Source organism: Microcebus murinus, chromosome 7 (genome assembly GCF_040939455.1).
Source record: "Microcebus murinus isolate Inina chromosome 7, M.murinus_Inina_mat1.0, whole genome shotgun sequence".
NCBI classification, from domain to species: Eukaryota; Metazoa; Chordata; class Mammalia; order Primates; family Cheirogaleidae; genus Microcebus; species Microcebus murinus.
The window spans coordinates 25,429,104-25,455,073 of NC_134110.1; the positions used below are offsets into that span (position 1 = coordinate 25,429,104).

The following is a 25,970-nucleotide window of genomic DNA, read 5'->3' on the forward strand; positions in this document are numbered from 1 at the left end:
AGTCCTAGAGACGGAGACAGCTTGGAGATAGAGGGTCAGTGTCGGGGGTGGGGGTCAGGTGTCCTTCCCTGATGCCCCAGTGAGAGGAGGGGCAGTGATCAGTGTTTGTTGATGGCCTCGTTTGCCTGCTGATTCCAGGATTCGAGGAGAGGGAGCCCAGGTTTGGGACAGAGGGAAGGGAGGCCAGTGTCTAGGTGAAGATAATCACCCTGCTCCTGCCTGACAGGGTGTAGAGTGGAGTCAGTGTCCTGTGGGTGGGGTGAGCCCCTGGGTATCAGGGTATAGGGGTCTGGATTTGGGTAACTAACAGTAGCAGTCAGTGCTTTTGGGTCAGGGTGTCAAGGGTGGTCACTGTCTTGCTGATAGACTAGAGGGGTGAGGTCAGTGTCTCCAAAGTTGTCACTGTGTGGGTATCTGAGAGATGGGCTGGAGGAAGGAGGTTTGTCAACGTGTGGGTTGAGAGTGTACGATCCGTCTGTGGATGAGGCGGAGCATAGGAGGACCATGGGTGTCAGTGTCCAGGTGAGAGAGTGAATGGAATGGTGTCAGTGTCTAGATGAGGAAGGTGGTGGGTCAGTGCGCAGCATCTGCTCCCTCCACTGGTAGAGGTGTGACTCTTCCTGCCCCTGCTCTAGGAGGCATGTCGAGTGAGGACTCCGAGGTGCGAGCAGTGGCTGAAGATGCCTCTAATGGAAGCAGTGGCTCACCCAGCCCCGGGGACACACTTCCCTGGAACCTTGGGAAAACACAGCGGAGCCGGCGAAGCGGGGGTGGCGCTGGGAGCAACGGAAGTGTCCTGGACCCTGCTGAGCGGGCAGTCATTCGCATTGCAGGTAACACCGAAGGGGCAACTCTTCAGCACACCTTGTTTGGGCACCTGCTGTTTGCTGTATGCAGGTGCTGGGACTGGGTGAGTAGCTTGCTGAGGTCAGGGAGGGCTCCTGCAGTCCCAGGTAAGTGCAGAGGGCACAGTGCCACCTGCTGGCCCCACCTGGGAAGCTGCAGTGGCCTGAGGTTGGGCTCCTTGCTGAAGTGCTCATCACTGGCCTCCTGACAAGGGTCCAGTGCCCAGATGTGACCATGATAACTTCTTGAGCTTCTGGGGCAGAGCTGCCTACCAAGCCCCTGGTCTTGGCTGCCACCAATGGGAGCAGGTAGGAGTGTATAGGAACAAGACAGGAGGGGGGGTGCCTGGTTGTCTTGAGCCCCCCCAGGGGCTGGGCTTGCCCTCCAGTAGCTGCCAGTGTGGGGAGGAGGATGGGAAAGACACAGTGAGAGGCCCCGGGGAAGGAGTGGGAAGCTGGAGGGTGGCCCCTCCCTGTAGGAAGTGGGTGACCTAGGGCTGGGGGTCACTTGTCTGGATTTACTGGGAAAGAGAGGAGCCAGTGGAGGGTCTCTAGCCTTCTTCAATGTACTGCCCTAGTCCACCACGAGGACCCTAGGGGATGAGGAGGCACCTGGGTGGGGGGAGGGGGGCTGCAGGAGGATAGGAGGGTGGACTGAGACTGATCAGAAGAGAGCTGAGAGGCCAGGTGCTGAGCCTGAGGAGCTCAGTTGGTGGGAGCACAAATGTGGCTTGTGGAAGTGGAGAGAAGGATAAAAGAGTGCAGGAAGCTCTGTTGCCACCCTGCACTTGGCCCTAGGGGCCATTGTGGGCAGTGCATGCCCTTCTGGGCTTTTCATATCACATACAGAGTTTAATGAATGAGGTCATATTTTTCCCACTTGAGAGGGAATCAGGAAAGTCCTTTCTCAGCCCTGACCTTCTTCAGCATCACCTTTAAAGATGTGGGAGTAGGCTGGAGTGCTGGGCATCCCAGCAACCCCTGCTGTTGCCACAGTGGTCTTGGGCCATGTCTCTGTGCCATGATCTTCTTAGGACTGATTCCTAGAAGTGCGACTCTTGGTCACAGGGCATGCAGCATTTAAGGTTAGAGAGGTATTGCCAGGGGCGTTCTCAAAAGGAGGGCATTTGTCATTGCTGGGAGAAAGGGCTTTGCCAGTCTGATGGGTGGAAAATAATTTTTATTGTTTTATATTTTAGAAATTTTTGCAGAATTGTTGAAAGTTAGGTACAGACATCATGAGGTTTTATTCTTCTGTGTTTTTTAAGAGATTCGGTCTCATTATATTTCCAAGGCTGGACTCCTGGACTGAAGTGATGCTCCTGCCTCAGCCTCTCTGGTGGCTGGGACAGGTGTGCCACTACACCAGGCTATCTTTTTCTTTTATCACCATTGTTTTTCCTTGTGTAAATTGACTATTCCAGTTTTATGTGTAGTTTTTTCTTGTTGTGTTTTAAGGGCTATTTATATACCAGATTCCAACTCTGCCTATCTGCAATGTTGCAGTGGGAGAATTCCAGCCCAGGTGAAGGAGCAAGGAGGGGGAGGGCAGGGGCGCGCCTGGGGCGGCCAGGTGAGGTCGTGGCCTCTGCTGGGAGCTGGGCTGGTCAGGGCCAACGGGGCAGGGGGCCACCTCGGGGCCAGGCGAGGGATTCGGCCCATCGGCGAGCCGTGACTAGGTCGGGAGCGGAGCTGGAAGGGGTGTGCGCCCGCCCGAACACGTGTGAGACCAAGTCTCGGAGCCCACGGGGCAGGCCCTGGCCAAGCAAACGCGGGGAGGCGCTCAGCTGCCCGACTGCCCGGCCTCAGCTCCCCTGGGCTCGGCCCCCTGCCCCGCCCCGCCCCGCCCGTGGGGCATCCTGGGTGCGGGGGCGGGGCGAGAGCGGCCTCTTTAAGCGGCGCGCGCGACCGCAGGGACAGAACGGCCGCCGAGGGTTAAGGCTCACTCTGCGCCGCCGAGTCCCGCGCCCGCCGGCATGGCCGCCCTACTGACGCCCGGCCAGCCGCCCGACGAGCAGGACTTCATCCAGGCCTACGAGGAGGTGCGGGAGAAATATAAAGGTACGGCGCCCCTCACCCGGTCCCGGCCGCGCTGCCCTCTGGCCCGGCTGCTCCAGGTTGGCCAACTTGACAACTCCGCCGCTGACCACCTTGCCCGCGGTGGCAGTCCAGATGGCGGCCCAACCAGACCCCGGCCATCCTTTTGGCCTGCCAGCTTTGCTCGTCCCCTACCCCCAGCGCCCAGGGAAGGGGCGGGCACGCTGGGCTGAGCCCCCGCGGCCATGCCCTTAATAGGGCATCCTGAAGCATGCATGAGTGGGTGGGATGGGCCACCGCGTGGGTGGATGCACGGAGGGCTTTGTCAGTCCCGCAGTCAGGTCAGTGACCAGTGTGTGTGCCTAGCAGACACGTGGGTCCAAGGCTGAGCCATCCCCCTGCCCCTCCTCTGGGGCGAGTCCCCATGGGGCAAGGGTAGCTGGGGCTGCCTGGCAATTGGTTGCATAGTTGTCGCCTCTCCTCACCTCCCTAAACTGGCTTGGGCCTGGGCTGCCACCTTTCTTTGGCAGGGACTCCTGTGGCACCCCTTCTCTGTTCCCTGGGGGGCAGCTGTGGGCTGGGGAAGTCAGACCAGCCCCTCTGTCTTCTCTAGAAGAACATTAGAGTGGCCTGTCCACCCACTCTGTGGCTTTGGCAGACCCCCATGTCCTGCTCCTCTTCTGCCCAGAGCCCCTGGCCCTGCCCAAGCCCTCACTGCTCTCGCCACTCTTGTAGCCCAGCTGCCTGGCTTGGGCTTGGGTCGCTGGGCTCTGAGCAGGCATGGACACAGCCCTGGCTCCCAGCCCACAGAGGCTTAGAGTCCTGGGAATGAGCTGCTGGGGAGGGTCAGGGTGGGGGCCTTGGGCAGTGCCGACCACAGCAGGTTCCAGCTTCATGCGGCTGGTTTTGCTGGCTCTGCCCCCAAGGACAACTCAGGGAGAGAGGTCCTGCTGGGGCTCTGCCCGGGGCCCTTTGATGCCACTCTCCACCGTGTCCTTGCCTAGGCAGGTTAGGTTTCACCGTGCCTTGGGTTCATCTCTTCCAGGTGTACCCCATGACCAGCTTTCCTGGGCAGGGTGGATGGGCCACTATGGTCCTCTTTGCCAGTGCTGTGGCCAGCCTGTTTGCCTGTGTGACCAGTACACCTGGGCCAGGGGAGACACTCCTGTGAAAGCGGCTCATAAGCCTGACCACTGCACCCCGGGAGGCTTTGGGAGGACCACCTGTTGCTCATGCTCTGCATAGCTGGTCCTGCCTTGGGAGGGTCCACCTGGACAGGTGCAGGGCAGGGGAGCAGCTGCCTTCCTGGGCCACAGTCTTTCTGACAAACCCCAGGAGATGACTGTTTATGAACTGGCCACTCTGTTTAAAGTGGGGATACCTATGCAGAGTAGTGTTTCCTTCTGGAACCCTCCTTAGTCTGGTCAGGTCTCTGGGCTGCTTATGGTGCCAGAGCCCATCCTGGCCCAAGGGGCTTTATTTCCTGTACTTCTGGGGTGGGGACCTACTTCCAACTTGTCCAGGAGTGGGGCCCGACAGATTCCATCTCGGTGCTCTCCCGCCCCAGTTCCTGTGTGTGGGTGCTGGGATGCCTACCTGAAGGGGGATTATGGTGTGGCAGCTGCCTGCATGTGTGTGGCACTGGCCTGAAAGTCACTAAGTGGGAAAGCAGGTGCTGAGTTTCCTTGAACAGGACCGAGGTGAAGAGAGCGTGGTGGGACATACTAGGTGCCTGAGCTCCTCAGCTCCTGGCTCAGACAAGGAGGTGGGGGAGGGGCTGAGCTGGTACCTGTGGCTGGGAGGCACAGGCTGAGGCTGAGCAGTGGCCTAGGGAAGGCCAGAGGTGGCCCCGTGTGCCCCGCATCTCTTCCAGCCCTGGCACCTCTGGGCCCCTTGGACCCCAGAGAGGGAAGAGGGAAGGACATGGTGCCTGCTGTCAGCCAGTGAGTGCCTGGAGGTAGTAACAGAGTCACCTCTGTTGTGAGCAATTGGAGAAGGGATAGGGGAGTACCGCTCTCCTGGGCCCACCTCAGCACTGGCCCACTGTAAGGAGGGCAGGGAGGCCCAGGCCTGTGCCCAGGGACCCCTGCCCAGACTGTCACTGAGCTGAGGATGGTTCTGGCTTCTGCCTCCTGGCCTTCTCCCTGCTCTCACACTTGCTCCCAGCCCTACCCTCCCTCACAGAGGTGTCACCTCTCCTGTTTGACCCTTGCCCCAGTGACCTTCACCCCTCCAGCATCTCAGACCCTACCCTAGACGTGTCATTCCTGGCTCTCCCTTGGAAATCCCCAGTCTTCCCTGTGCAGTTGGTCAGGCATGCTCCTCCCAGAATATTTTCAACTTCCTGTTTGCCCAAGCCCCTCACCCCTCCCCATCCTCCCTGCCTTCTCTCCAAGGCAAATTCCTCTGGGGCTGATGCTGGGGTGGGAGAACTCTGGGTGCCTCATGGGAGGGGTCTTCCCATGCCAGGGGCTGTGGGCTGGTGATTTGCAGCCAGTGAGCCTAGCAGCAAAGGGGTCCTGACCACCCCCTGCCACCCCCCTGACCCTGGCCTGTGACAGCTTACTGAGGCTGAGCCACTCTGCTGTAGGGTAGCTCATAGGAGCCTGGAGAGGCCTGTGGTCCAGTGCAGGAGGGCAGGAAGGGGTTTGGGGTAGAGTCAAAGTGATGCAAGTGACTGGAGGGGAGGATATTTGGCAGGACCTGTCCTTGGAGTCAGGGCATAAGGTGTAGGGCGGGGAATGGGGAATGGGGCCAGCCAGGGGGCCTGGGCAGCCAAGGGTAGAGACTTTAAGCTTGTCTTGTCAGGGATGGGACTGGGGTGGAAGCAGAGTCAGTGTGGATCCGAGGACGGGCTAGGCTTGGGGATGGCTGACCAGGCTGATGAGATGGTCCTGGAAGGGCTAGTAGTTGTGAGAGGGGAGGGCAGGGGTGAGTGCTGTTGGTGAGTGGGTGGAGTTGATCCCTGCAGAATGTCCCCACCTGGGAGACATCCATTGGTCTGTGGAAAAGGTGAGGCTGGAGAGGGGCCAGGAGGAGCATCAGTGTGTCCATGGGGCATGTGCCAAGTGTGTGGCCTGTGCTTTCTTCAAGACACTTGCAGGCCCTGGGCCTACCTGGTGCTGTTGTACCTGGCATCTCCTCATGTGTCCCCACTCTCTCCCATCCTGGCCTCTGAGCTTGGGTTTATCTCTGTCCCTGGCACTGGCCCCAGCCCCTTGGCCAGCATTTGCAGGGTGTTTGCATGGGTGAATGGGTTAGGGTGTGGGGCATCATCTGCAGTGGCTGGAGCTCAGCTGGCAGAAGCAGAGGCTAGCAGTTATTTGAGGCTCTTTGGAGAGAGTTTTTGGTCTGCATTTACTGTCAAAAGTAAAATATGCTAAAAAAAAATCAAGCACTGTAGAAAGTAAAATATGCTAAAAAAAAAAAAAATCAAGAACTGTAGAAGTATATGAAAAATGGTGAGAGTACATCTCTGGCCCCCAGTCTCACTGGCTGGGATGACTGCTGTGTGTCTGTGTGAAAGAGGGAGAGAGAGAATGTAGAGATGTGGCCTGCCTTTACAGTGAGCTCAGATGGTGATTTCCTCTAGAGCCACTGGCTTTCCATGTCAGCACAGATTAGGTCAGGCTCATGCTGAGTATCACTATTTTTTAATAGCAGCTTTATTGAGATGTAATTCACATGCCATACAGTTCACCCATTTAAGGTGTACAATTCAATGGTTTTTGGTATATTCAGAGTTGTGTAGCTGTCACGACCATCAATTCCAGAATATTTTTTGTCACGCAGCCCCTGGCAACACTGATCTACTTTCAGTCTTTATGGATTTGCCTGTGTTGGACATTTCATATGCATGGAATTGTACATGACTTCTTTTACTAAGCATACTGCTTTCAAGGTTCATCATGGTATAGTGTCCATCATTACTGCCTTCCTTATCATGGTAGAATAATATTCCATGGTGTGGATATGCCAACTTTTGTTTATGCATTTGTTTAGTCAGTGGATATTTGGATCATTTACACCATTTGGCTGTTATGAATGATGCTACTATGAACATTTGCATGTAAGTTTTTGTGTGGATGTATTTTTTTAATTTCTCTTGAGTTGATACCTAGGAGTGGAAATTCTGGGCCATGTGGTAATTCTATATTTAACCATTTGAAGAACTGCCAGATTGTTTTTCAAAGTAGCTGCACCATTCTACATTCCCAATAGTAATGTGTGAAGTTTCCAATTTCTTCACATCTTCACCCATACTTGTTATTATCTGACTTTTTGCTTATAGACATCCAATCCTATGGGTGTGAAGTGGTATCTCATTGTGATTTTGATTTGCATTTCCTGATGGCTAATGATGTTGAGCACTTTTTCATGTGATTATTGATCACTTATATATCTTCTTTTGAGAAATGTCTGTTCAAATCCTTTGCTCATTTTGTAATTGGGCTTTTGTATTATTATTAAGTTATAAGTTATCTTTATATACAAATCCCTTATCAGATATATGATTTGCAAAAGTTTTCTCTGATTCTATGGGGTGCCTCTAATGGTGACCTTTGAAGCACATACGTTTTAATTATGAGTCCGGTTTTTTTATTTTTATTTATTTATTTATTTTTGGTTGCTTTTGCTTTTGGTATCATATCTAAGAAACCATTGCTTCATCCAAAGTCATGAAGATGCATGCCAATGTTCTCTTCTAAGAGTATTATAGTTTTAGCTTTTACATTGAGGTTTTTTGTTCTTTATTTTTGGAGACAGAGTCTTGCTCTGTTGCCTGGGCTAGAGTGCTGGGCATTAGCCTAGCTCACAGCAACCTCAAACTCCTGGGCTCAGTAATCCTCCTGCCTCAGCCTCCCAAGTAGCTAGGACTACAGGCCCAAGCCACCGTGTCCAACTTTTTTTTTTTTTTTTTTTAGTTGCCAAGCTAATTTTTTTCTATTTCTAGTAGAGACGGAGTTCTTGCTCTTGCTCAGACTGGTCTCAAACTCCTGACCCCAAGCTGTCCTCCCGCCTCAGTCTCCTATAGTGCTAGGATTACAAGCATGAGCCACCTCTCCCGGCCTTTTGTTTTATTTTGAATGAATTTTGTGTATAGCATGAGGTAGGGGTCCAAATTCATTCTTGTGCATGTGGCTATCCAGTTGTCCTAGCACCATTTGTGGAAAAGATTATTCTTTTCCCATTGAATGGTCTTGGCAGCCTCATGCTTTTTAATGCCTACAAAATACTCCATTATGTGGGACTACCACAGTTCATTTACTCAATCCTTTAGATGTCCTTTAGATAGACATTTATCATTAGAAAAGATTGTGTTTCTAAATCGCTCTGCAGTACAGGTGAGCCCAGCAGATATAAGGCTGACATTCTCCTATTTCTTGCCCATCTGAAAAATTCTAATTTGTTTCAATTTGCATTCTTTGATTATTAATTAAGGTGAGCATTTCATTTTTTGAGTTATTGACCATTTGCATTTTTATGAGTTGCTTGTTCAAAAGCATTGTTCGTTTGTCTATAAGTTGTTTTATTTCTTTTTGACTTATAAGAGCTCTTTACATATTACGCATATTGACTGCCTTATATATTATATACTTTTCAAATTTTTTGCTCAGTTACTTCTTTTTTCAGTTATTTTTTAAGTAAATTGTAAAAAACTTTCTCTTTCTCTCTCTTTAAGAGATGGAGTCTCACTATGTTGCCTAGACTGGACTCCAACTCCTAGGTTCGATCGATCCTCCAACCTCAGCCTCCTGAGAAGCTGGACTATAGGAGTGTGCCACTGTGCCTGGCTTTAAATATACTTTTTATCAAAGTATAACATTTTTACAGAAAAGTGTACAAATTATACATATGAATCTTTTATATTTAAGGGTTCTGCATCTTAGGATTCCACCAACTGCAGATCAAAAATATTTAAGGGGAGGCTGGGCACGGTGGCTCACGCCTGTAATCCTAGCATTCTGGGAGGCTGAGGCTGGTGGATTCCTTGAGGTCAGGAGTTCGAAAGCAGCTCTGAGCAAGAGCGAGACGCCGTCTCTACTATAAATAGAAAGAAATTAATTGGTCAACTAATATGTAGAAAAAATTAGCCGGGCGTGGTGGCACATGCCTGCAGTCCCAGCTACTCGGGAGGCTGAGGCAGTAGGATTGCTTGAGCCCAGGGGTTTGAGGTTGCTGTGAGTTAGGCTGAAGCTACGACACTCACTTTAGCCTGGGCCACAAAGCGAGACTTTGTCTCAAAAAAATATATATATATATTTTTGGGGAATAAAAACCAATAAGAAATAATAATAATACAAATAAAAAACAATACATTGTAACAACTATTTATTTATACAGCATTTCCATCATATTAGGTGTAATGTAATCTAGAGATGATTTGAAGTATATGCGAAGATGTGCATAGGTTATATGCAAATACTAAGCCATATTATATCAGGGACTTGAACATCCGTGGATTTTGGTATCCTCAGGGGTCCTGGAACTGACCCCTCAATGATACTGAAGGATAACTGTATACCACTTAAATTTCAAAGTTGCCTTGTGATCAGCACTCAGGTCACAGGACAGAGCCTTTTTAGCTCCTTAAAAGCTCCTTGTGTCCCCAGTAGATCCTGTCCTGACATTTCACACCATGGATTAGTTTTGGTTTAATTCTGTGTTGTTTTGAGCCAAATCAACTTTTCAAATTCACTAGTCTCCTATTTTATGACCTCTCAATTTTATGCTGTGCTTAGGATGGCCTTTTATAAAAATATCTGCTTAGAGTTTCTTCCAATACTGGTACATTTAAAAAAATAACTTCATCTTTAATCAGCATGAAATTTGTTTGGGGCTAAGGTATGTAGGAGACTGTGGGTATCATACTCTCAGGGTCTGGATGTGGGTTTGTGGGCAACAAGGATTTTAAACGTCTCCCTTCCCACCAACTCAGCTTCCCAAGGGCAGGTCCATGTTCTGCACCTTTTTGGCCCTGAGACAGACCTTGCCCTGTCGTGTGGCAGGTATGGCTTGAAACAAGTGGATGGATGGTGGGGACAGTTGGACTCCGAGCTAGAACCTGCAGGAATCCTGGCCTGGTACCTCCAGAGGACCTACTGAGGAGAGACCCCAGTGGCAGCAACAGATATGGAGAGTAGCCTGGGGCCGAGGTGGTGTATGTGCAACAGGAAAGGCAGAAGAGCAGGAGTTTAGCTTTGGACATATAAAATTGGAGATGGTTGTGAGATAGGAATGCATGTGCAGATGCCAAGATTCCAAGACATGTCAGACTGAGCTGGAGGAGACTTGGCTGGAAGGCAGTGGTTCTGGCTCTCACTAGGGAAGGCCATGGGCCTGAGCTCTGAGACCCAGGTCCTCCAGAGTCTAGTGGCTGGTAGGACAAGGCCGTGAGGGAGCAGAGCAATGGGCTGGGGTGGTACAGGATCCTGGTAGTGCAGAGGAGACAGGGCATTTTGCTTCTTCCCTGAGGCAGAGGAGACTTGGGCCCAGGATGGGGGTCACTCTGCTGCCCTATCTGGTTCCAAAAGTGGGGGCAGACCCAGGGCCAGTGCTATAGGAAAGGATGGCCCCAGAGTGGCATCTGGCTTGGCTGGTCTGAGTCTGGGAGATCTCGGGCAGGCAAGTGTGTCAGGTGGACTGGGGCAGCACCCAGGACAGTGGGGTAGGGAAGGCCCTCTACAGGAGGCACACCAGGGTGGGAGTTGGAGGGCTGGATGTGCAGTTTTGCAGGGTGCAGGTATGAGGTAGCTGGTGGGAAGCAGAGAGAGGTGTCCACAGTGGGCTTCTCTAGGTGTGACTTTAATGATTTTTATTCTACTCTTCTTTTGTTTTCCAAATGAGTATGCATTTTGATTTTTGAAAATGCATCTTTATTTTTTCTTTCTTATTAACTAAATGGCTACATGGGAAGCTAGTAGAACAGGTACAGGATAAGTCTTAAGAGACACAACTGCAGCTGGTCGGAAGGTAGTGTGTTATCTCACTTGATTGTTCACAGTCAGTTGCAGATTGAACTTGTTCTACTACCTTCCCCCCTCCTCACTACTGCACTTGACTAATCTTTAAAAAAAAAAGAGAGAGACACAACTGGGCTTCACTTTCTTTTTTTTTTTTTTTTAAGAGCCAGGGTCTTACTCTGTCACCCAGGGTGGAGTGCAAACTCCTGGGCTCAGGTGATCCTCCTGCCTCAGGCTCTCAAGTAGCTAGGCCTATAAGTGCACACAGACCACACCTGCCTAATTAAAAAAAAATTTTTTTTTTGTAGAGATGGGGTCTTGCTACATTTCCCAGTCTGGTCTTGAACTCCGGAGCTCAAGTGATCCTCCCGCCTCGGCCTCCCAAAGCGTTGGGATCATAACGTGAGACACCATGCCCGGCCAGGCTTTGCTTTTATCATTATCACAAAAACTCATGGTTATTTACAGAATACAAATTGCTCCAAAGAACATCCCCTGTTTCAGGTTCCTGCGGCTACTGTAACAATTCTCACAAACTGGGTGGCCTAGAACAATAGGAGTGTGCTCTCTCACAGTCCTAGAGGCCACACATTCACAGTCAGGATGTGGGCAGGACCACAATCCCTCCAATGCTCTCTGGGGCAGATTCTCTCCCTTGGCCCTTGGTGTACCTTGGCTTGTGGCTACATCATTCCAATATCTGCTTCCATCTTCCCATGGCCTTCTGTCATGTGGCTTCTCTTCTACTTCTTTTTAAGACACTGGTCATAGGTTTTAGGGCCCCACCTGAGTAATCTAGGATGATCCTCATCTCAAGATATTTATCTTACTTACATCTGCAAAGACCCTTTTCTCCAAATAAGGTAACATTTGTGGATTCCAGGGATTTAGATGTAGACATATCTTTTTGGGGCCTATGTTCAATTCACTACAGTCTGCCCTCTGGTCCCCCAGAATTGATGTCTGTCCCACATCCAAAATACATTCACCTTCTCCTGACATCCCCCAAAGTCTCAACTTATAGCATCCCCTCTAAGTTGACAATTTTAGTGAGGGAGCTGCTCTGCTATGTACAGAACCCTGACTCAGAAGCAGATTGTTTACAAATGGTTTGGCCCCAGGTTCCCTAACAAACATGTGTTGCATGATGGGTGCCTTTCTGGCCATGCCCCCAAATTCCCAAGTCTCATTATATAAATTGTCTAAATTAGGTATGGGTGAGGCTTTGGGTAGGGTCCAGACTGGGGCAAAATTCTTCTCCATCTTTGTAAAACGAAAAAGCAAGCTGTATACTTCCAAATTATAATGTTGGGCATAGACTGGATATTCCCATTCCAAAAGAGAGAAATGAGAAAGAATAAAGGGGTCACTAGTCCCAAACACATCTGGAATCTAGCAGGACAAATTCCTTTAGGTTTCAGGGCCTGGGGATACTCTTCTGTGGCACAGTGCTCTACTCTCTGCACCTGTAGCTCTGCTGGCCTCTGCCTCTGGACCCATGCATGGCTCCACCCCCTGGGCCTGAGGCTCTGCTCCTGAAATCATTCTTCCTTTTTTCTTGAAGGGTAGCACATGTTTGCAGCTGACTAATTCTGTCACCCTGTTTCTTGCCTGTGGAGTCTCAGAAGTGCAACACCTTCCTTCATTTCATCCTGCTTCTATCCTCTTCAGCGCAAGCTGGTAGTGTTTCTGCTGATACAACATTCTCATAAAACTGGTGGGTCTCCCTTGTATGTCACAGGGAGCCAGGCCATTAGACAGGTAGACTCACCACTGATCTTTCCTGGATAATCTCATCTGTATTCCTGGCTTCTGCTGAGATGGTTGAATGGACCACAAGGAGTCATGCACCTGATCTGTTGATTGAAAAGCTGTGCAGGCCGGGCGCGGTGGCTCATGCCTGTAAACCTAGCACTCTGAGCGGCCGAGGTGGGTGGATCGCTTGAGGTCAGGAGTTCAAAACCAGCCTGAGCAAGAGCCAGACCCCATCTCTACTAAAAATAGAAAGAAATTAATTGGCCAACTAAAAATATATAGAAAAAATTACCTGGGCATGGTGGCGCATGCCTGTAGTCCCAACTACTCAGGAGGCTGAGGCAGCAGGATTGCTTGAGCCCAGGAGTTTGAGGTTGCTGTGAGCTAGGCTGATGCCAGGGCACTCTAGCCCAGGCAACAGAGTGAGACTCTGTCTCAAGAAAAGAAAAGAAAAGAAAAGCTGTGCAGTCACACCTGTATCTCTCTCTCCAAAGCACACTTTCCTACCAGTGAACCTCCTGACATTACCATCTTGCAATCTGAATAGGCCGCAAATTTCCCAAATCACAAGTCCTTTTTGCTTAATAGTTCCTTCCTCAGTTTATCTCTTTCTTCTTGCACTTCACCATAAGCAGCAAGAAGCAGCCAAGCCACATCTTCCACACTTTGCTTGGCAATCTCTTCAGCTAAAAATCCAGGTGCATTGCTTACAATTCTACTTTGAAACCAACAGTAGAACACAATTCAGCCAAGTCTTTGCTGCTATCTGACAAGGCTCACCTCTCCCCAAGTTTCCAATAGTATGTTCCTGATTTCCTTCTAAGGCCTCACCAGCAACGTGTAACCAACATCCATATTTCTACCAACTGTCTGGTCAGGCAATCTAGGCTTTTTCTTTTTTTTGAGATAGAGTCTCGCTTTGTTGCCCAGGCTAGACTGAGTGCTGTGGCGTCAGCCTAGCTCACAGCAACCTCAAACTCCTGGGCTCAAGCAATCCTGCTGCCTCAGCCTCCCAAGTAGCTGGGACTACAGGCATGCGCCACCATGCCCGGCTAATTTTTTCTATATATATTAGTTGGCCAATTAATTTCTTTCTATTTATAGTAGAGATGGTCTCACTGTTGCTCAGGCTGGTTTCAAACTCCTGACCTTGAGGAATCTGCCTGTCTCGGCCTCCCAGAGTGCTAGGATTACAGGCATGAGCCACTGCGCCTGGCCTAGGCTTTTTCTATCATGTGCCTCAAAGTTCTCCACCCTCTGTTCAATACCCAATTCTAAGGCCACTTCGACATTTGAGGTATTTGTCACAGTAGCACCCCACTCCTGGTAAGAACATCTGCATTAATTTCCTGTAGTAACAAATTATCACAAACAGGGTGGTCTAAAAAATCAAGATTTATTTTCTCACAGTTCTGGAGGCCAGAAGTCCAAAATCCAGGTGACAGCAGGCTCATACTTTCTCTGAAGGCTCTTGGGAAGAGCCTGCTTTGCCTCTCTGTTTCTCCCATTCCCTGGTTCTTGACTGTGTCGCTATAATCCCACCTCCACGTGTCTCTCCTCATCTTTCTCTTCCAAGGACACTTTGAGATCTAGAGCCCATCTAGATAGTCCAGGATAATCCATCTTGAGACCTTTAACTTAAATTACATCTACAAAGACCCTACTTCCAAGTAAGGCCACATTTATGAGTTCTAGGGATATGGGCATATTTTTTTTGTGTGGGCCACCATTTAACCCCCATTCCAAGTCATCCTGCAGTGATTGATTGATGTCTAATGTTGTGTGCTTGTTTTAAAAAGTGTGCACAGCGCTTTTTTGTATTTTTAAATTTATTTGTAATTTCATAATTCAATGTTATAAAGTATTTTAGACATATGTAACTTCTTTTTACTTAATGATATAACATGACTGGGCATGGTGGCTCACGCCTGTAATCCTAGCACTCTGGGAGGCCGAGGTGGGCGGATTGCTCAAGGTCAGGAGTTCGAAACCAGCCTGAGCAAGAGCGAGACCTCGTCTCTACTATAAATAGAAATTAATTGGCCAACTAATATATATAGAAAAAATTAGCCAGGCATTGTGGCGCATGCCTATAGTCCCAGCCACTTGGGAGCCTGAGGCAGTAGGATTGCTTGAGCCCAGAAGTTTGAGGTTGCTGTGAGCTAGGCTGACGCCATGGCACTCAGTCTAGCCTGGGCAACAAAGCGAGACTCTGTCTCAAAAAAAAAAAAAAAAAAATGATACAACATGGACATATTTCTGTGACATCAGTTTACAATATTATATTCCTTCGTATGGTAACCATATAGTATTTAAATCAATTCCTTCTCATGGAACATTATTTTTGTTTTTTTGGTATTAGAAACTGCTGCAATGAACAGCTTTGTAGCTAGATCATTGTGCATGTCTATGACAGTTGTTAAAATAGAATTTCTGGGTCAAATGGTTTTCAAAATTTAAGCTGTATTACCACCAAGATATCATTTTTCTCTTATCGTATTGGCAAAAATCCAAAAATCTGGATTTCTGGGTTCTGCTGGTAAAGTTGTGGGAACCAGGCCAGTGAAAGTGTCTGTCAGATCTCTAGACTCAGGATGTGAACAAGCAGAAGACAGGGGCACCATCCTGAGCACTTCCCGCTGGAGGAGCTGGGTGGGTGGGTCCCTGTGCAGAGTGGTGACTCCCAAGGGGTAGGGTTAACGAAGAAGCCAGGGCAGAGGGTGCACATGAGATGCCACCGTGGGAGAAGCCAAGAATCATATTTGTATTTGCTTGATTTTTCCATAAAGAAATTCTAGAGGAGAAACAATAAGCCACTAATAGTGATTTTCACTGTGCGGGTGAGTGGGAAGGGTTCAGGCTGGAAGGGAGACTTTGCACTCTATACCTTCAATGTTTGATTCACATGAATATTTTCTATTCAAACAAAATTTTTAGAATAATTCAGAGAAGCTTGTTAGGTATCGCAGTTGACTACCCCCAGGTAATGCCTGTGAGGCCAACTCCTTGAACCTGCAATAGCTTCAGACAATGGAACCTCGCCAGTCTGATGTGGAATTGTGTGAGTAAATGGGGGCAATTATTAATGGAGTTTTCTCCCAGACCCAGCGGGAGGGCTGGTCAGAACTGCAGTGGTGTTAGCGCATAGGCTAACTTGCGGAGCCTTGGTGTCTGTGAGGTTGGACTCTGCATTCAGGAACCTCATTCTCCTTGTGGAGCTGGGGCTTTTTACACTCAGGGCTTTCCGTGCTTAAGTTCTGACCAATTGTTGTTTATCTTATTCTAGAGTATTTTGTTTCTTGCACTGCTGATGAAGAGTTTTTCCTGTTGTATTTTCCTAACAAGTTATTGCTGGTCTATAAGAAAATTCTTGGTTCTTTTAAAAATGTATTTGAAGCCAGCCCCTTCAGTGACCTCCTTTATTAGTTCTAATGAGTGGCAAGTTGAGTTTGTATAGGTGCCCGTAGGAGCAGCGCTGACATGTATAAATGCTTTACTGTGTCTTGGTGCTGGGATGAGAGCCAAGCCAGTGCTGTCTCCTTTCATGTTCACACACTCTCATTGGCCTTGAGAGGCCTCTTGCCCCTGGGAGGATGCCATGGTGGCCTTCAAAAGACGTTCTCATGTTAACAAGTACACTGTCTTTCCTCAGTTACTGGTCCATTTTTAAAACTCAGAAATGCTGGTTGCTTTTTATCAAATGAGTTGTCAGCATTTTTGAGATCAGCATTTTATATAGGTATTGTTTTTTTGAGGTCAGCATTTTATATAGGTATTCTTTTTTTTTTCTTTTTGAGACAGAGTCTTACTTTGTTGCACAGGCTAGAGTGAGTGCCGTGGCGTCAGCGTAGCTCACAGCAACCTCAAACTCCTGGGCTCAGGTGATCCTCCTGCCTCAGCCTTCTGAGTAGCTGCGACTACAGGCATGTACCACCATGCCCAGCTAATTTTTTCTATGTATATTAGTTGGCCAATTAATTTATTTTTTATTTATAGTAGAGATGAGGTCTCGCTCTTGCTCAGGCTGGTTTCGAACTCCTGACCTTGAGCAATCCGCCCACCTCGGCCTCCCAGAGTGCTAGGATTACAGGCGTGAGCCACCGCGCCCGGCCTATAGGTATTCTTTAATCTACTAGCGAAGTAACTATATTAAGAGTTCCTTGGATGTACATCACCCTTGAACTCTAAGAATTCATTTATCCAGGTGTTGGGAGTTGCAAAAATAAGAAAAACAAAACAAAAAAAGAATTCATTTAGTCTTTCACCCCATGTTTCCTGTGTGACACACTTTTGTGTCCATTGCTAGCGTGAGACAGCCACTCCAGAGGCCCACACAAGTGTCTCAGCATTGGTGCCATTCCTGCTGGGTGCCTTTCTGTGGAGGCCTAGAGATGTAGTCCACTGTGCCACAGCAGAGCAGATGCCTGTGAGGAGAGACGGCCCCAAGGAGGGGTGGCGGCAGGGCTGTGTCGGGACCTAGCTTGTGTTTTAAAAGCCCCTGGCTGCTGTGTGCCAAGTGCTCAGAGGAGGAGGGAGTAGGGGCAGCCAGGAGGCCACCACTGTCCTTGAGGTGAGCAAGGTGGTGGCCAGGCCTGGGGTGGTGGCAGACACAGTGGGTAGAGGATGGATTTGAGAGAGATTTGGGAATGATAGAGCCTCCCAATGGATGGGACATGTGGGTGGGACCCAAGACCTTCCCCTCAAATAGGTCTCTGCTGGGCTTCTGGTGTCATGATACTCTTGTACTAGGCCGCAAGGGCAGAGAGGATGGAGTAATCTCTGCATCCTGGGCCCTCACTGAGCCTCCAGGAGCCCCGGCAGGCACCCCACCCAGCAGTGTGGCGGACCTGGATCCACAGGCTCCCAGGAGCCCCCAGGGTGGCTGGCCAGCACAGGGGTGGCCTCCTCATTGGAGAAAGGCTTCCCTCCCACTCCTGTCCCACAAGTCCGCAGAGGTGGAGGCTGGTGCTGGGCCAGGGCTGTGGGGAAGAGGCCCAGTGGTACAGGAGGCTGGCTCCTGTGGTCCTAAGCAGGTATAGGCAGGGAACACAGCAGGGAGCCATATGTCAGGAGAGAATGTAACCTGCAGAAACAGTCTGTGGTGGAGTCTCACTGGGCTTGGTCTCCCCTGGGCTATCGTAAGTGTCCCTGAGTACAAAGTGTCTGCTGGCAGGGTCTCCAGCTATCAGAGGTCACCCCTGCACAGAACCACCCAGATCACCTGACCACTGGCCTGCTTCACCACCACCAGTGAGCCCCAGCAGGGCTGGCCACCATGTGGATGAGGGCAGGTGTGAAGATGAGAGGCCCTGCAGGGAGCACAAAGCTGAGGACAGGCAGGGTGGTGGTTGGCAGGGCCTCAGGAGTGGGACCATCCCACATACATGTGGTGTATGTAGGGCAGAGTCAGGGCCCTCTCTCCTTGGCCTGGACCTGGCCAAGGCTACCAGGGTCTAGGGGACTTATGAAGAGGGGGTTGCTTTGTTCCCAGATAGAGGGGCTGGGAAGGAGGGAGAGCTTGTCTGTGGTAACTGGGCTTGGCTCAGGTTCTAGGATCCCAAGGGTGTGAGCTGCCTCTTGGAATTTGCAGAAAGCTCTGAGAGAGTTTGGCCTTGCCCAAGGTGTAGTGCCTGGCCCAGGAGACCTGGTGGGACCCTAGTTGGGCAAGGGGGAGCTGTGCTGGGTCAGACTGCCCACCCTCTGGAGGGGGCCCCCAGGTGGCCAGAACAGAAGCTGGAGGTTGAGGGTTCTCCTGCTGCATTTGGTGGTCAGCCCGGCTCCTGCTGGGGGTTCCCCCAACTCATAGACCCACGTACTTTTTCAGTCAATGTGATGCATGGATCATTTACCAGGGACCAGAGCAATGAAATTTCCCGGGCAGTAAGGCTGGGAAAAGCTGAGTGCTGTAGAGAAGGGTCAGGGACTTTGCTTCTCACTCACCAGAGCTGGGTAACCAGGGGCATCCAGCTTCTCTACATCTGCTCCCTGTACCCTCACCTCCCTGTATCTCTCACCTCCAGGCCCTTCTCCACTGCCAGCCTGGGACCTGTCTGTCCTGCTGAAATCTCTGACTGTAGCTCTGTCTCCAACTATCCCTTCCTGGCTGTAGCCACCCCGACATTCTTTGGTGTTGACTGGACTTGCTTTCTCTTGCCTTGGGGCCTTTGCAGGTGCAGCCTCTTTTCGTTTGCTGGCTAGCTGCAGCCTGTCTTTCCATCCCCACTTAGCTGCCCCTTCCTCTGGGAAGCCTGTGCTAAGGAAGAGCCAAGGAGCCAGCTCCCATGTGCCTTTCCCAAGGTCCTGTAGCTGCTGCCACTTCAAAGGCTATGTAGCCACAGTTCCAGGCAGGCTGCGCAGGGCCATCGCAGGGGCACCTTCACTAGACCTTCTAGCTGCCAGAGCTTGTCCAAGAGACCCTTGGTTGCATGCAGGTGGCTGTTCACAGGTGGACAGCTCAATCAAGGGGCACATTATAGGCAGGGTAAGTGCACGGAAACCTGGCGTATCCCTTCTCTGAACAGTTTCTGCTTTCACTTTTTCATTAGCTTCAAACCAGGATCTTATGAAGTTCAATTTTATGCACTTAAGAAATTGAACCAATGTTGATTTTTTTTAAACATATGAGCTTTTCCATAGTTTTTAGATCTGCTTATAAATACCTATTAGTTTCATTTGAATTTAATAAGGGAGTACTATTCACTTGCAGACCAAGTTTAGGTTTATCCAGAGTAGCTTAGTAAAAAGTAACCAGGAATTTGGGTGTAAGGAATCATAAAATTCTATTGTAATTTCTCACTTTACTATTTACCTTCCCCAAGTTTGGCAACTGGTGTTTCCTTAGACCCACCCTGCCCTGGGCTGCTTAAGTCCCAGGGAGGGTAGGGATGGGAACAAGAAGCCCAGGGCTGCTGGTCTCCAGTCTGGGGCTGGCACTGGCCTCTGCTTTGCCCATTACCCCGTACCTGCGGGTGCTGTCTGTGCACCCCTGTGCCACTACCGCGTCCTCCACCCCAGTCCAACCTGGCACACAGCCGCCTGCCTGCAGAAAGGGTGGGTACCTGTAGGAGGTGGCCTGGCTGGGCAGGGGCCTTTGGGTGAGGTCAGAGGAAGGGCCTGGCTGGAGGCTGAGGCAGGCTGGCCACTTCCCATGGAGGCTGTCTTGCCCTCCACTGCCTATTACAGAGGGCCAGGGTAGAGCACAGTCTAGAGGCTGACGCTGAAGGAGTGCTGTGGTGTGGTCATGGCCTACATGTTCCTTTATGTCTTCCTGCAGCCTAGTGGGTGAGGCAGAGCTGGTCTCACATTGTCCCTAGGAGGCAGGCAGTGAAACATTCCACTCCCCCACCAGCTGTCCTGTCAGCCATTGGGATGGTTAGATCAAGAGCAGCTGCCTAGGGTTCCCAGTGGTGGTGGGAAGGTATGGAGGTGGGACCCTGCAAGGAGCCGCTGTGTCATCCTGGTGGCAGTGGAGATGGTGACAAGTGGACAGACTGGGAGGTGAAGCCAACAGGACCTGTGGGGCTGGCTGGTGGAGTGATTGACCCAGGGTTTTGGTCTGAGCCACTGGGTGGTGGATGGTGGGATGCCCACGGAGCTGGGAAGACAAGGTCATTCTAAGGCCAACTTAGTTGGGATTTGCTGAGTGGCAGCGGCTAGGGTGCAGGTGGGAGCCTGGAGGGACATGTCATTTTGGGAGTGTAGAGAGCATCTGGAACCATAGAACGTGGTGAAGTGACCTAGGGAGCACACTGGTGAAGGGCTCATGGAAACCAGGGGAGAGGGCACAGGGAAGGGGCACTGGCATTGAGGTGTGGGAGTGGGGAAGTGGCTGCTCCTCTTGGTCAATCGTGGCTTGTCCTTGGTCCTTGTGGCATGACTGCAGACAGCCCCTCAGCCCCAGCCCTGGAGAGGGGCTGGTTGAGGAGATCCAGATCCGTGGGTGTCTCCTGCAGGGAATGGGTGGCGAGGTCTTCGAGGCCATGGACAGGCCCTTGCACGTGCGTCCCGCAGGCATGGCAGTAGAAACAGGGGACTGTGAGGTGGGCCATCTGAGCGCGCCTGGATCCAGCCTGGTAGCCTGGTAGCCTGGTGGTCCCGCTGGAGTTAGCGGGGTTGCATGCCCCAGAAAAACAGACTGGGAAGGAGGGATGGGGCGGTGCCTGTCCCGGAGCATGCGCCCGGGACAGCCCTGTGCGGCGCATTGATTAGCCGAAGCCCCGCCCCTGGCCAGCAAGCCCTGCCCCGCACCTCCGGGCTCCTCCTCAGGCTGCGGCGCTGGCCCCGGGCAGTGCAGTGCGGGGCTGGACTCCGCGTGGCGGCGGCAACGCCACTCTCTGTCCACCAGCGCCGACATGGACCCCTCGCGAGCCATCCAGCATGAGATCAGCTCCCTCAAAGGTGGGGTCCGGGACTGGGCCCGAGCTGGGAGGCGCAGACCACACAGTGACCTCTGTCTGAGTGCAGCCTCTGCAGGGTGGCGGTCAGGGTCTGCCACCCCTGGAGCAACTTTGGGGCGCTGAGCTGGAGCCGCAGGAGATCCCAAGCTCATCTGCTCCAGGCTCCCTTGGTGCGGGGTCCTCCCTGGGTGGGCTCCAGAGGCAGGTCTGCTGCTTTGCGGGGAGTGGCGGGGGCGGGGCCGGGGCCGGTGGGAGCTCAGTCTTTCCAGCAAGGCAGCCTTTTCTCCTGCCCAGCTTGAGGCACAGGGTAGGGCCTGGGGGTCACTGTGCAGAGGCGCTGGCGGGCTGGCCCCCAGCAAGTCCACACTGCGGCTCTTTGTCCATGGGTGGGGGGAGCTGGGGGCTGCCCAAGAGCCCTGACTGGTTGCCCTGGAAACCTGAAGGGGGCCTGGAGTGGGGGAGAGGATGGGAGGGGTGGCCCAGCCCACACCCTGGCCCTCCCAATGCTGAATCAGCTACTGCAGGGTGGGGGCGGGGCAGGGAGGGGGTTGTCCTCCCTCCCTGTTGACTTAGGGGGATGCCTGAACCCTGGAAGGTGGTGGAGGGAGTGAGGGGGTGTGCCGCAGGGGGCGTGTGCCGCAGGGGGCGTGTGTCAGAGCTGGCCTGGTGGAACATTCTGCTCCACTCCTCCCTGCTCTCTCTTTGCCTGCTGGCTCCCCGGCTCGTGGGAGGGGACCCCACCGAGCCCCACCCACTTTCTCTGGAGCTTGTAGCTGCTGCCCTCTCCTGCCTGAAGTTGGCAGGGGGAGAGACAGGTGGTGGGTTAGGGTCCTATGCAGGGAGGTATAGGAGGAGAGACCTTAGGCCCAAGTGCTTAGGGACCTTGGGTATGGCTTGGGACCATTTTGGGACTGTGTAGGGGCCATGGGTTGGTTTCCTGGGGCATTGGAAATTTGGGGGTTAGGTTAGGGAATCATGCTGGGAAGATGGCATGGATGTATGGGGTGGGCATGGTGGGAGTGCAGGGGGTCAGTGTGTGGGGGGCTGAGGTCCAGGCTGAGAGAAAAGGAACTTCTGTGGGCACAGGGCTGGACTGGGCCATTGGACTGAGGGAGCCCTGGATCCCAGCTGTTGTAGGTTTCCAAGCCATCGCCCTGGTGGTGTGGAGGGTCTACAGGCACTGCGGGGCTGAGGGTGCATGGCTGCTGCCTGTGGTAGCAACTGCACCCTCCTAAAGCAGATCTCCTCAAGGGGCTGGCCCCCCATTCCTGCATGGGCCTGGCTGGAGGGAGGGAGAATGGGGCCAGTGCTGCGGTGAGTGGCCTGGCAGGCAGGCTTTGGAAGCAGTTGGCAGTGCCTTCAGGGTTTCCAGACTGTGTGTGTGTGTGTGTGTGTGTGTGTGTGTGTGTTTGGAGCCTGCACTGTGGCACCATGGCAACTGCCCCATAAACCCGCCCCCGCGGGCTGCTCCTTGGCCGCCTGCCTGCCGGCTGGCCAGTGCCTCCCACCTCGAGATCCCCCACCCCCGCCCTATTTATAATCAGTTCCTGGGCTAGCCCTGCTTGGTGGAAATGGGTGTGTCAGCTTGTGGAGAGCACGGATCCGGGTGGGGGTTGATGGGGCACAGCATGGGAGAGTTGGGGTGTTGGGTGGGGCCCAGGCTATCCATGGTTGGGGGCTGGGGGTGGTGACGGGTGTGGCTGAGCCAGACTCCTAGGGCCTTACAGGGCTGCTTCCTCTTCCTTTCCGATGGGCCCCCGACTCTCTCCTGCTGTGGTGTGCCTCTCGCTTTAGTCTGTCTAGCTAGACCACAGGCAGGCACTCTCGGTGCCCAAGGTGGGAGTCTGTGTGGGCGGCAGGGACTGGGTAACTTTGATTTCCTGCAGCAGCGGGAGTCTCTGGCCTCTGACAACTGGCCTGGGCTGGGGATGGGTAGAGGCCTCAGTTAGAGCCCTATCTTGTGCTCTTCTCAGCATGCCCTGGGCTCAGAGTGGCTTTGGTGTTTCTGGGCCATCCCTAATCTGGTCTGGAAGGGGAAGTGTTAAATCTGGTGGCCACTGCCTCCAGGCCCAGCCTTTGGAGGTGGGGGTTCTGTCCCTTTGCCTGCCTGCCTGCCTGACAGACAGCAGCAGGGGTGCCTGCAGCCCGCCTGTCCACGTGCTCCAGTAGTGCCCTCTGCTGCCCCCTCGGATTTCTGCCCCCCAACGCCCAGCTTCTTCCCGTCTTCCCTGAGACCTCAAGTGCCCCTTCTTCAGAGCTGTGTGAAGCCACAGATGCCCTGGAGTCATATCTGTGGTGGGCTCCCTGGCTAGAGGACCCCACCTCAATCTGCCACCTTTTTCTTTAGATTCTCATCTACTCCTGTCCATATCTACTCCCTGTTCCCCACCATCTCCATAGTCTTAGGAACCTTGAAGGAAGTGTTTAGAAACTGATGTAATTTCTGATGTTGGAGCCATGGGGCCTGGGAGGGGAAAGGAGTAGCAGCTGTGGGGGTGGCTGCTGCCTTGAGGTGCCCCCAAGTCTGTGAGGGGCCCTGTTGGCTGTGGGGTGGGAGGGGCCACCCATGCTGCTGAGTCAGAGGGGGCTGGCCCAGCGTCTGGGAGGGCGGGAGGGCGGGAGGCTCACACAGGCGGTCAGGCAGACAGCAGTGCCGGTTGGAAAGAGCCAGGGAGCCAGGCGCCGCAAGCCACGCCGTCCCAGAGCCCGTGCTGCCCTGCAGTGGGCCTCTGTTGCACCCTGTGCCGAGGGAGTCTCCTCAGGCCTCCTTGCAGTGCCCTGTTGGCTGCCCTCGCCCGTGGGCACACCCGGCTCCCCAGCAGCCATGGTGGCTGGCATGCTCCTGCCGCTGGACCAGTTGCGGGCCATCTACGAGGTACTCTTCCGTGAAGGTGTGATGGTGGCCAAGAAGGACCCTCGGCCTCGCAGCCTGCATCCCCATGTGCCTGGCGTCACCAACCTGCAGGTCATGCGTGCCATGGCTTCCCTGCGGGCTCGGGGCATGGTGAGGGAGACCTTTGCCTGGCGCCACTTTTACTGGTACCTCACCAACGAAGGCATCACCCACCTGCGCCAGTACCTGCACCTGCCACCGGAGATCGTGCCTGCCTCTCTGCAGCGAGTGCGCCGCCCTGTCGCCATGGTGATGCCTGCACGCCGCCGAAGCCCCCATGTGCAGGCTGTGCAGGGTCCCCTGTGCCCCCTGCCCAAGCGGGGGCCACTGCCGGCTGAGAGCCCTGCCCATGAGGAGCAGCGGGTGTACCGCCGGAAGGAGCCTGAGGAAGGGACACCTGAAACCCCTGTGGTGCCTGCCACCACCCTGGGGACCCTGGCCACACCAGGCCCAGAGCCTGCCCCAACCACAGGTCAGCTGCATCCTGGCCCCAGCTCATGAGGGGCAGGAAGTGGGGGGGTTCTGGCTGTCAGATGTCCAAACTGAGGCCTGGTGGGCTGGGGCAGGCAGCATGTGTGTAGGAGCTTTGCTCATGCCGGCAGGTGGCACCCTCTCAATCTGAGGGTGTTGGGTGGGCTGGTCAGTGGACCCATGTGGCTCCTCCTTCTGGGTTGAGGACTTTGGGGTGGGTCTGCCAAGGAGGAGCTTGTGAGCTGATGCCAGCCCATCCCCAGGCGTACCTCAGGGCTGGGTGCAGGACCTGAGGGGCCCAGCTGCTGGCTCAGCCCTGCCCCTCTCCCCAACACTGCCTTGGCCCTTGCCCCTTGTCATTCTTCTCCCTGTCCCGGTGGCCTTCTGCCTGGAGGCCCCTCTGCACAGAGGTAGGGGTGTGCAGAACAGGTGCTGGTTTGGAACACAGTGGCCCGGGCGAACTGCTCCACTTCTGTGAGCCTGCACAGTGGGGTGACACCTGCCCCAGGTGTTGGCTCAGGTTCAGTATTGTACAGAGAATGTTGGACATCACCAGCAACCAGGTGTTTGACCAGCATGGCGGGTGGCTCTGGGGAGGAGAGCAGACCCCAGGTAGAAGAATCTTCTGGTTGACAGAGGCAAAGGCTTGGTGGGTTCTGGCACAGTCAGGTAGACCCCTCTCAGGTAGGAGGGTGGGACAGGTCCCATCTCCCTCCCAGGGGGTCCCAGGGACCCCTCATTCTCTTCCTTCTCTGTGGCCTCCTTTTGTCCCCTGTACCTGTGCAAGCAGGACCCAGGTGGGCAGATGTATCCTATGCAGACCGAAGCCCTCTCAGGTACTCTCAGAGCACAGTGCCCTCAGTGCCAGCTCAGGGCAGCCCAGGTCCCCCAGCACAAGGTAGGCTTGGCCTCCACCCCTCTCTTTGTGGCTTGCCACTGGGGAAGAAACTTGTTTTCTAAGGGATGGGAAGGGGTCTGGGCTGAGGCTAGCAGGGTGGGCAGGAGCCTGCCAGGAGAATGGGGTGAGGGGACCCAGGTGCAGCCCCAAGCTGCTTGGAGCACAGCTGCTTGTGCCGGGTGCTGAGCGGGAGCCCCAGTTCTGGCTGACTTGTTCTGTGGGAACCCATCTGGGAGGGTCAGTGAGGGTGGTGGGGAGGGCAGCCTTCTGGCTCTCCCCATGCCTCAGGCAAGAAGTATGGCCTTTCTAGCTCCTCTGTAAGCAGGGTGACATTGTCTTCCAAGAGGAGCCATGTGCCCCTGCCCATTCTCAGCCACTTGGTAGATCAGCCCTTGCCCCATCCTCTGGCCCTGGGTGTGGTGAGTGCAAGCCCCTCCCCTTTTCTCTCCTTCTTTCCTTGTCCATGGCCAGGCTGGGCCAGTTGGGCAGCAGTTGGCAGCAAGGCCAGGAAGGAAGGGGGGACTGGGTGTGGCCACAGCAGGCAGAGCAGAGGGCACCCCCCCAACCCCCGTCCCCAAGGAGGTGACTCAGTCTTCCCTTCCCAGCCACAGCCGCCAGTGGCAGCTCACAGTTTCCAACAGGAAATGAGCTCCAGCTCCAGGCTGAGTCAGAGCCAGCAGGCATGAACCCCTGCCCCCCAACACCCCCCCC

General features: G+C 53.2%; 1 protein-coding gene across 16 annotated transcripts in view; it reads left to right on the forward strand.

Moving 5' to 3' along the window:
* PLEC (plectin) overlaps window positions 1–25,970 on the forward strand; it is a 60,322-nt gene that overhangs the window by 825 nt on the left and 33,527 nt on the right. For 5 of the 16 annotated variants that reach the window (XM_012760035.2, XM_012760036.2, XM_012760038.2 and 2 more), the window contains exon 1: window positions 23,630–24,362. In XM_012760035.2, coding sequence (XP_012615489.1) covers window positions 23,822–24,362 — 541 coding nt within the window. In that variant the 5' untranslated portion in view covers window positions 23,630–23,821. Of the gene's footprint in view, window positions 1–101; window positions 834–2,762; window positions 2,907–20,865; window positions 20,999–23,629; window positions 24,363–25,970 lie in introns of those variants that run through there. The other 11 variants (XM_012760052.3, XM_012760054.3, XM_012760059.3 and 8 more) reach the window with 8 other exon arrangements.